The sequence below is a fragment of the Stegostoma tigrinum genome, chromosome 6 (assembly GCF_030684315.1).
Source record: "Stegostoma tigrinum isolate sSteTig4 chromosome 6, sSteTig4.hap1, whole genome shotgun sequence".
Taxonomy (NCBI): domain Eukaryota; kingdom Metazoa; phylum Chordata; class Chondrichthyes; order Orectolobiformes; family Stegostomatidae; genus Stegostoma; species Stegostoma tigrinum.
Window position 1 is genome coordinate 48,456,245 of NC_081359.1, and position 11,712 is coordinate 48,467,956.

Here is an 11,712-nt window from a genome sequence, read left to right on the forward strand (position 1 = left end):
TAATGCTCCTATGACACATCAAGACAGTTCATTATATTTAAATCACACCTTTTAACATAAATGGTTCTTGTTCTTGTCTGTCCTGCTGGCAGGACAGAGCACACCCAGTCATTGTCATGGAGAAATCTGGGACATTGCCAAAGACCAGTTCTAGTTGTGTGAATATGCCAGGTTGTAACAGTCTATGGGATATCTTACTCAATTTTCTCAATAATTCCCAGATGTTAACAAGAATTTTGCAAGATCTGCAGTAGTTAATGTGATTTTGCTATGTTCAAAGTCAAGTTTGATATTGAGCAGGACACAGCAGGGCAGACAGCATCAGAGGAGTAGAAAAGTTGATGTTTCCGGTGGGGGACCCTTCTTCAGAAATGAGGCCCATTTCTAAAGAAGGTCCTCACCTGAAACATTAACTTTCCTGCTCCTCTAATGCTGCCCAGGCTGCTGTGTTCCTCCAGCTCCACACTGTGATATCTCTGACTCCAGTATCTGCAGTTCTTACTATCTTTGATATCGAGTGGTCTGTCCAATTTTTCTTATAATTCCTCTTTGCAGCTTTTTCAGTGCAAGTGATCTTGCTAGACTATTTCAGAGGACAATTAAGAGTTAACTCCATTGATAATGGATCGGGAGTCAGATAGAAAATGAAACCAGGAAAGGACAACAGTTTTAATTTCCTTAAAGAATAGTAGTGAGCTTGACGGAATTCTACCACAATCACATCACTGGCATTTTCTTGCAGATTTAGTTAAGTTACTGAGTGTCAATTCTCTAGCTGCTGTGGTGGAACATGAATTCATCCATGAAGACTATCATTTAAGGTCTCTAGGTTATATAAGTTTGGCAATATAATAACTATGCTGTCAAACACATTTCCATGGCATCAACACAGCAGATATGTCATAAGTCAGTAAAAGACATTAAAATAATATAATTGACAACATTTATTTTGACTGCATGCAGAGACCTAATTACATAAATGATTATTGACATTGCATTTTTCAATAAGTTGCACAGTTAATCTGACTAATTGGAAGTCGAAAATAATGTAAAATACTATGAAAAACTGGTTTCTGACCAACAATTTTTCAACTGACATTGGAATGTTTATTTTCTTTTGTTGCTACTGCTTTTAAGTGTAGGAGATACATTTTGTACAATGTTTGCAACATTTTATGACATCGCCAAATACCTGACATCTCCTTCGGTAACATTTAATTTCTTCTGACAGCTTTTGTTGATTCTTCTGGTTCAATTCTTCATTGGTGATTTTTTGCTCAATAGTAAGCTTCAGCTGCTCGATGATAGTCTCATCACTCTTTATGGTGTCTTGAGCACTCTCCATGCAACTCTTTAAGTATTTTATTTCTGATTCACATAACTCTATCTGCTTCCTACAATTCCAGTAGGGATCAGAACTTTGAGCCTGTGATTTAAAGCAAAAATCATAAATTAAAGTCCTCAGTTAGGATAAAAATATACTTACTTTAAAAGAAATGCTCAATGATGAACAATGAATTATTGCTCATTGTATCAATCTACGAAGAATGAAGCAAGGTCACCCTCAGATAGCTGGCAAGGACCTTGTACAAGAACAAAAGCTAAACGATGCTTACTGTTACCTCTGGATTATGAGTCCATTGACAGCACCAGTACATCATCACAACCTCGCTACAGATGTTTCACAAACACCACCCTCATCATGGCTTTCAAAGGGAACACTCTTTCCTCACTGTCCTTTTTTGATTGTGGTACTGAGAGATGTAGAAGGTCCACAGGGAAAAACAAAATAAGGATTCGTGGAAAACTTGGTAATGCATGAAAAGTCTCTTCCTAGGAGTTATTTGCATCATTCACCTTGTCGAAAGCCTATATTGAGCACGTGGATTCAAATCATTGGGGTAATTTTGCCTTTGCCAACTCTTTGACACTGTAGCAGTCTCCTGAATGAGGTTTTCTTAGTTGGACTGATGGGATTCCTTTTGATGGGAGGAATCCTCTCAACCTGACCATATTGTCAGCAACCAACAGGAGAATGGCCTGGGGAAAATATAGAGGGATGCATAAAGGAGGACTTTTTCCTTGCGAGTCTTGGTAGGCTGAAAGTTCAATGAATACACAGAAATAAACAAAAAAAAACAAAAAGCCAAAACAATGGAATACAAAGAGAGGAACACATGATCCCCATAGGGCCCCATGAATCAAAGTCAAATTAAATTTGTCAAGTGACTCCTAAGTGAAGAAATGACTTCACTTCATGTGAATCAGAATCAACATAAATTTAGCTCAAAATTAATAGATAAATCACAGTTGAAATGAACTACTAATTGCACATCAAAGAGCAGATGCACATCTCATGCAGTTACTGGACTGACCACACTGCTTGTCAGGTACTGATTTCAGCCAAGCAGTTTATTTGAGCTTAATGCTTGCCTGGCACAAATCTGGTCCTTCTCCTTTAAGCAGGAGCCATTGGATAAGTCCTACAGTAGGGTTCCATCCATAAAATCTTCCATGATTAACTCTCAGCTCCCAACTGTCACGGTAGCTTGGATCCACATGACCTGCCTTTATATCTGTAGAATGTGACTAATTTTGGGCAGTCAGTTATTTGTAATAAACAAGGGAGCAGTCTTAAATTTTACAAGCGTTACAAGCAGTTTGGATTCCAGTTGCCCTATCTGACTTGCTAACTCCTCTCTATAGTTCTTTCCTTTAGCATTTGTTTGTCTGCTGCACAATCACCTCACGTTAACTTCCTTCCTGATAGTTTCTAGATCAATGGTCTCTAGGTCTCATGGAGAATCATTCGTAAGTTTTCTGACATCCTTTTCAGAAACTTTTAAGAATTATAAATCCTCCACGATTACCAATTATGAGTCATTTCAACAGAGCCAAGTGGAATATTTTAGCTATAATCACAGAGTTATGGAACATTTTTGTCTTCATTATTATTACAGTTCCATTTTATATTGGACACATTTTATTAAACTGTTATTTGGGATGTGCTGCATGTATTTAATAAAGTATGATTGAAGACTGTCTTATGGGAAATGGAATTCAGCCCAACTGAATGCGGGAGCTTATTTGATGGGGTATGTTGCAGGCAGGAGAAGGAATTTGTAGAGGGTGGGTTAGATTCCAGTTAAAGAAATAGGCACGGATGCGGAGGTTTTTTGATGGGGTGTGATGATCAGCAGGACATTAGTGTGTATATCCACAAATCTCTGAACGTAATAGGGCAGGTGCATTAAGTTATCAGAAGGTACTTGCTTTTATGAGCTGAAGAATAGAATACAAATGTAGGGACGTTGGACTGAAATTGTATAAAACGCTGGTTCATCACAAATGGGAGTACTGTGTGCAGTTCTGAACACCAAAGTATAGGAGTAATGTGATTTCACGAGAGAGGGTGCAGAGGAGATTTACCAGGCTATCATGAGAGTTGGAGGGCATGAGCAACAGAGGAAATGTTTGATGGGCTAGAGGTATGTAGCTGGGTACCTCTGTACCTAAAACGGCACTGGAAATGGTGACATTCTAAAGTTTTCACTGTACTCATATACTACTGTACCTAAGTACACATGACAATAAAATCTAATAGTATTATTTTAAAAAAAAGAGAAGCTAAACTTATGACGGACATAGTTAAGGAGTCTATAAAACATCTTGTCCATTAGTAGAGAGGTCACTAATAGGCAAATTGTCTTGGACCAGGAACCCCATATTTAAAGTGAAGAGGTAGAAATCCAAGAAGGGACTTGAAGAGAAACTTTTTACCCAGAGGGTAGTGAGAGACTGGGATTTGCTGCCTGAAAGGATGTCGCGTCAGAAATTCTCATTACATTTAGGTAATAGTTAGATATTCATTTGCTTTTTCCACAGGCTGCAGGACTATGGAGCAAAAGCTGGAATATAGGATTAGTGCAGTCAGATTGTGTTGTGTTGGCCATCGACAATGAGGTAAATTACCTTTTTCTGTGCTGTAAATGTCTGAAAAATCAGTCTATGACTAGGTAACAAATGCTGTCCTTGTCAACAGTGCCCACATCCCATGAAAGAAAAGTGAAAAAAAAGTCAAATTTTCTCCGGACAATTAATCATGTATTTTATGTGGATGTGAAGTAAGATATGTAGATGCTGCTGGGCTTTTTTGTTTTGATGGGTATTATCAACCTATTTTCAATTTATTGATATCACCTCAGAGTCCACTGACCACTCAATCATTGTCAATGCATTACAAATCTCTTTACTAGTTCCAATAAAGATGGATTAAAGTCTGTTTAACTGAATTTCTTTTTCTTTTCATTCGTGGGATGTGGGTGTCGCTGACTGGCCAGCATTTCTTCCCCATCCTTGAGAAGGTGGTGGTGAATTACCTTCTTGATTTGTTTTAACTTTTTTTAAATTCTTGTAAATTATTTTGGTCTCATTAAATGTCAAGATCTGAATAGTGCCATGTTTCTTTTGGAAGAACCAACCTTGCCATTGTTGATTATTTCTTCCTTTATAAGCAAGGGTGTAATCATACACAATGTTTTCCACTTGTACGCATTATCTTCTTTAAGTTCATTTAATGCTATTTTCTGTTGCAGTTGTTCATTTGGAAGGACTTATTACTGTCATGTATCATCTCTTTAGAAATCTCTGTAGGCATCTCTGTCCCTCAGAGCAATCTTTTATCTTTTGTTATATCAAAGTCAAAGTCTTAAGTGTGCTGCTTACATGCAAGGTAAATGTCACACGGAAAATTTGTGTAAGTGTTTAAATTATTTGATGTCAAATGACGTGGAGTCTCTGGTAATGTCCTCTGTGAATGAAAAAGGCAGGGTTCTCCTCAGATATTTGTGAATCAAGTTAATGTACTTCAAAAGTCTTAGTACATTTCTAAAGCTTTCATCAAATAAATTTAAAGAAAAGTTTTTTGTAAGGATATTTTATTTCTACAGGCAGCTCTGCTCCTGTGATAAACATTTACTATCCAACAATTAAGAGTATAAAGAACATGACTGTTGCGGAAAAAGACACATTTCGGAGATTTTCATCTTGCACACACTAGGCATTCACTAGAATACCAATGTAAAGTGAAACAATATTTTATAGTATTGAGAGTAGACAGCTGATTGGTTGAGGGACTACTTTGAAGAATGCACCATTTTTGGATCATGGTTGACAGCTAAAGGCCAAACTTCGTTTAAATTTGATTTAAACAGGCTGACTCTGGTTGTTCCAGGCATTGCCCTGAGGGATGACCAGAAAATGGATCTGGCCTATTTTGATAAGTTGAAGCAGGTGTAATGCATGTGCTCTTTCTGTCTCCAAACAGGACCTTGTTTATCATCATATGTAGTTTATGGCAGTGCACAACTCTGTGATCCAACTGACAATCTTAAACTGGTTATCATACTCAAGACGATTTAGCAATAACCACAGAAGCACATCTAATGTTGGACACTTGTGATTTGAAATTTGCAAGCATAAACTGGTTAGGTGAGAACAGGTGAAGGGACACACTGTTTAATGTGATCCATTCAGTGTTTGGGACGTATGGGCTATTGCTATCTCCTCAACAATGGAACAAATTTACAACAAGTTATTTCTGTGGCAATCAATGTCTTTTTAGCTTGATGGCAACATCATACTAGTGGCAAATATTTTGTGTGCTGCTACTGCTGCAAGAAATCTACAAAGGTTTTGTATTGTATACTGTAAATGTATTTTCACTAGTCAATGTATGGCTTAGAATTCTTACAGTTCTACACATTCTAAGATTAGTCTTTGGCAATCTTGTTTTTGGTGTCCAAGTTAGGTACCCAAAGTGCAAGCAAATGTGGCACATAAAAGCAAATATGTCATCCTGAGACAGCGTGCTTATGCCAACCAGATAGTTTCTTGCTGTAGTTCTGGCTGAGAAAGAAGAAGCACATTGGATCAAGAGCAACATTTTTCCAGGGGTCACTATACAAAATAAAAATAGTTTTTCTAGTTACTAAGTAGGCAAGCTACTTATTTTATCTGCTATGATCAGCTTTTGAATAAAAGATCTGTCGGCTAATGTTCTTAACACAATAATTGGTCTTCCAAAAAAAGAATTATTCAAAGAAGATATAATAGTTGGTTCAATGCCTAGTGGTAATTGGCACAGGGAGTAATCACCATTCTTGCTAATTTCTTTTTTAATTCCTTGAAATCTACCTACAGGACTTCATTCCTTTTTTTTTATTATGAACAATGTCACTTCATTTCTATATTACCAATAACAAATCACTCACATAAATTGTAAACAATAATGGTCACAATATCAATTCTTGTAGTTTATTGCTTTACACATTCTCTAAGATGGGTAGCTATTAACCACCTGACCTCATCTTTTGTTTTGTAGCTGGTTCTTTCTAAAAATCATTCTGCCACTTGTCCCTTGATTCCACAAAGTATGATTCGAATCACATGGTTACCTTGTAGTAGATTATTGAAGACTTTTTGAAAATCCAAATATATTGCAACAGATGTAATTTGGTCATTCCATTAAATTTTGGAAAATTTGGGAGTTCTTCATGACCTCCTTGGCAGTTAAAACATTCCAGGAGATAACTCAGTGCCTGATCATTTTAGCAGTTACTAGCAGTACCTAATTTTCTAAGTGGGAGAGATCTCCATCCCAGCCAGGAGGTTCAGTTCCTGCTGAAATAATTTAGTGAACTGGGATCTAAAGATGAAAAGAACCATCTCCTATCACTCAACTTAGGTCTGACCTTATGGAATTTAAAACCATGATTATTAGTCTTCCCTCTCATAAAACAAACTATCAATTTGAACACAATGTACTTGCTTCATCGTTTGAATGACAGATTATCCGCCTGGTCTACTCTTCATTGAGCCTCAACGCTTTTTGGTGACCTCCTCACTGAAGGAGACTTCAGTCACGAACCTCTCGACTCCATCCAAATGATTTGATCAACTCACCAGGGCTCAGTTAAAACACTTTCCAAACTAGCCTCCTGTAACCTAAAAAGACACAGCAGAAGATACACGAGAGCACCACGATCTGCAAGTTCTCCTCCAAGTCACACACTATCTGACTTCGAACTATAACAGTTTTTCTTAGTTATCACTGGGTCAGCAGTACTGTGGGCATAGCTGCAGCCAAGGTCTAAAGCGTTTGAGGAAGGCAGCTCACCACCACCTTCAAGGACAATTAGGGATGGGAAACAAATATCTGTATAGCCAATGATGCACATATCCCATGAATATGTAAAATACAAAAGAGATGTTTTGAACTGAGACCTATTGTAGTCATCCTTTCTACACCATATCCAAAACTTCAATAATCACTCAATCAACATGAAAAATATCTAAAAATTGGATACTATTCCAAATTTAACCTGACTAAGGTGTTGTACAAGATAAAACAGCCCACCTTTTCTCTTGAGATAACAAGGTGTAGAGCTGGATGAACACAGCAGGCCAAGCAGCATCAGAGGAACAGGAAAACTGACTTTTCAGGTCAGCTTTTCCACTCCTCTGATACTGCTTAGCCTGCTGCGTTCACCTAGCTCTACACCTTATTATCTCAGATTCTCCAGCATCAGCAGTTCCTACAATCTCTGAACCACCTTTTCTCATAATAGATTATTTAATGAATGCACAACAACATTATTAAAGAACAAAGAACAATGCAGCACAGAAACAGGCTCTCCGGCCTTCCAAGCCTGGCCAACACATTTTGCCTCTCCATACTAACTGTCTTCACTTACAGGATCCTTATCCCTCTATTTCCTTCATTTTATGTATTTGTCCAGGTGCTTCTTTAATGCTGCTATTGTATTTGCTTCCACCACCTTCTCTGGCAGCACATTTCAGGACTCATTTACTTTAGCTATGACTTTATAACATTACTCTTGAACTTTAAAAGATTTAAGTTCTGAAATGCCAAGATTGTTTTCTTTCTCCACCTTCTTTAATATTTTTCCCCTGAAAGGTGTATGCATGTTAAGTATTAAACTTGCTGACAAGGGTAATACTTCACTTTTCTAACTAACCACAATTTATCAGTTTCCCAACACAATAGGATCCAACTGAAGTTCACAGCGCCATCTACTGTCGTAAAGCTCTCATGCATCTTAGTATAATCTGCCTATTTGCCAATCTTGCCCTTCAGCTAAATTTAGATCATGAAAATAGCCAAGTGCATTACACCCAAAAGAATTCCCTGCAGGATATATCAGTGGTAACTAGTTACCAAATGGATCCAGTTATATTTATGTTCACTTTCTGCCTGTGCTCTTCTTGTTAGTTCTCAATTCACTGCAGTACCTCACTGTTAAAGCCAGTGATTTAAAACCTGGAGAGAAGCCTCTTATTTCCAAAGCTTTTTCATAGTCATTGTAGATAATTTTCATATTCTCCCAGTGTCTGCATCGTTTCCTCCCACAGCCCAAAACATGTGCGGGTTAGGTGGATTGGCCATACAAAATTGCAGGTAGTTTCTAGTGCCATGGCTAGGTGGATTAGCCATGGTAAATGCAAGTTTACAGGGATAGGGTAGGGGACTAGGTCTGGGTGGGAAGCTCTTTAGAGGGTTGATGGAGACTTGATGGGTCAAATGGTCTCTTTTCATACTGTAGAGATTCAATTATTTGGCTCTCAAAAGAAATAACATGGAGAACAATTATTCAGTTGATCTAAAAAAAAGCCAATTCTTTAAATTCACTCAAGTAGATTAATAGAATGATCAAGGTTTCACCAAAGCAAATTATAATAACTTTAATAATCTGTGTGCAATTTCTCCAGTGTACACATAATATTCAATTCTAAAAAAAAGATAATCCAGCAACTATTAAATATTTGTTTTTCCAGAAATTATAATTATAGTTTAAGGGAAGTAGCTACGAATAGAATAGCTGATGACAACAGGCCACATGATAGGTTACAGTGAATAGAAGGGCTTACTATAAAATGTCCCTACTGGGATCTCTACCCTTTATGTACGTATAGTCTATAATTCAACAGAAGCTGTGCTGTCTGTCACTGGCTATGCTAAAACATGATGGTCTCATTAAGGGATTCCTCCAAACAACAGGAATGGCACCTAGGAACATTTGTTGGCTAACAAATTTAAACAAAGGAGAACAGTTACAGCTGCAGCCATGTTCTAATATTGCAGTGGTTTCTTCCATCTCACTCAAGTCAGGTGCAAAAGTTAAGCAAAATCAGGAAAGATTAGAAAAATCTCAAGGTGATTGGCTAGACCAATGAAACACAATTAAAAAACTGACACACATGGAGTCGATAGACTCCAGCAGCAAAAAAAATCTCAGCGCAAGTAGACACCAGTGATAAGCCAAAAAAAAATTAGAACCTCAGATCAGGCAGAGCCCCATGAAACTGGCAGAATTTGGAATAGATTACAGCAGCAGGGGCAATTGACAGACATCAGAATGTACAGAGGCCAGACATAAATGTAAACAGCAAAATTATGACAATGACCTCAAAGGGGTATGTAAAACCGAAAGGGAAGTTCAGCCCGATTCCCAATGCAATATGAAGTTAACCTTGTTAGGTTTAGCATCATTATGGAAAAGTCCCTCCACTACCTGAGCCGTTTCAACATGTAGATACTCCAGACCAAGATGCTATTTGTGTCAAGGGTTTCGCTGAAAGCAAAATCAAATTTTTAATTCATGGGAGATGGAGAGACTTCACAGGGTCCAACATGTGACATGTATGGTTCATCATCCATACAGAGACCAGTATTCCAGGTAAAATGCAAAAAAGTGGATGGAATTGAGAACTACCATTGTCCTACCTTCCCTACATGATGGGAGAAGACCCCACCAGAGCAAAGACACACACACACACACACACACACACACACACACACACGCTCCAATAACGTCATATGTTAAAAAAGGAACCCAGCTCCAACACTTTAAAGGAAGTAGGTCTGGGAAAACTGTAGAGTGATAATGTAAGAGTTCACAGCCACAATTTTAAGCTGGATACTGGGATGTCTCTTCCAACACAGCACAGGGATTGAAATTTTTCAGCTTCATGGTCCAGGAAACATCCAATTGAAAGTAAAGGGACATCGGACTGCTTTGTTCCAGTTTAAAAAAAATCACAGAAACACTCCACGTGGTTCATAATCAAGAATGCTTATTATTAAGCCAGACAGCTTGCTTAGATCTCCAATCAGTAGCCAAGCTGGACAAGTTGCACAACCAGGACATATATTGGAATAACTCAGCTCAGAATTCTCCAAACTATTGGAATGACCACTGGACCTGAAACATTAGCTCTGATTTCTATTCACAGATGCTGCCAGATGTGCTGAGCTTTTCCAGAACTTCTGTTTTCATTCCCCAAACTAATCACAGGTTTGGGAAAACTGAGCACACCCTACACTTTCTGCTAAGACCATATACCAAATTAGTGCGTGTATCCATTTTACCTAAATAATCAAACTGCTTATTCAACTTCAGTGGTAGAAGAACAGACATTCCTTCAAATTACAAGGAAGATGGAAGACATTTTTGGTCCCTGTTCCTAACATGGTTGCCTCACTATCAACTTCCCTTTACATCAACCTAAAGGTGGTTACTGTCTGAGATTAAACCAGATTATTGGCTAATAGGTTATAAAATTGAGTTCAAGCAAGTATCTAACTACTGATTCCACAGCTTTCCACTTCTTTATCACCTAATTTTTGCCCCTGCCTTAATGCATTGTCATGAAGCATGGAACCGTAGAATAATTTACAGCACTGGAGACAATCATTTAGACCATTTGACACCAGCACCCCAGTAATATACCTGCAGCAATCCAGCCAGTTCCATTCTCTTGCATTATTATCTCCATTGTCCTATAGGTTTACTTCCTTCAAGCGTCCATCCTATTTCTTGGAATACGGAGTTTCCCGTGCTGTGGCTATCCACTGACCTCTCTACTCTGGTATTTTAATACTTTCCAAATCTCTGAGCTATCTGAGTGGATTTATTTCTACCTTCTTGAACATTCTTGATTTTAAGGTCTTGACCACTGGGTGCTATGCCTTCTGGAATTTCCTCCATAGACCTAAAAGCTGCTTTTGGTCTTTCAGAGGTACAGTTTGTTTTATTATCTTCCTTTGAAATAGATTGGGAATGTTTTATCACATTGAAGACACTGACTGTCAGTTGTTGTTCATCCCTGGGGACCCCTGTAATATATATAAAGCAGAGTGTTTTTTTGTTTTGCTTGGGGTTGTAGCACATGTTCGTTTTCAAAACAAAACAGGAGTATCTGATGCATACATGATGCACAGTAAACTGCAAAACATTACTACGGTCAGTTGCTTCAGCCTGGAATAACCTTATTATATGGAAATTCAGTGTCATGACAACCTTGATAGAGACAAGCAGTGCTGACCATTATCTACTTTAAGGATTCAGTTGTAGACAATGATAAATCTCAGTTACAACCCCACTGCTAAAATGCAGGGCCTCACACATTGCTAATTGGCATGGTTAACTTTGGTCAAGTGTCCCCTCAGGACTCAATGTGGGTCAAATCTTTAACTCACTCAGTTCTTCTAGCTGTTCCTACTCTTTTCCATCTACTTACTGCTATTTGACCAATAGTCCTAAAAAGCAGGCATAACAGAGCATCTGCAATAGCATTTTTAGACAACTATTCCTGCATAAAGCTCTTTTGCAAATCTCAATTCAATGCACA

General features: G+C 38.0%; 1 protein-coding gene across 1 annotated transcript in view; it reads right to left on the reverse strand.

The window, feature by feature from the left end:
* Positions 1–11,712, reverse strand: part of LOC125453468 (deuterosome assembly protein 1-like) — a 133,521-nt gene that overhangs the window by 52,568 nt on the left and 69,241 nt on the right. The window contains exon 6 of the mRNA XM_048533114.2: positions 1,193–1,426. Coding sequence (XP_048389071.1) covers positions 1,193–1,426 — 234 coding nt within the window. The remainder of the gene's footprint in view (positions 1–1,192; positions 1,427–11,712) is intronic.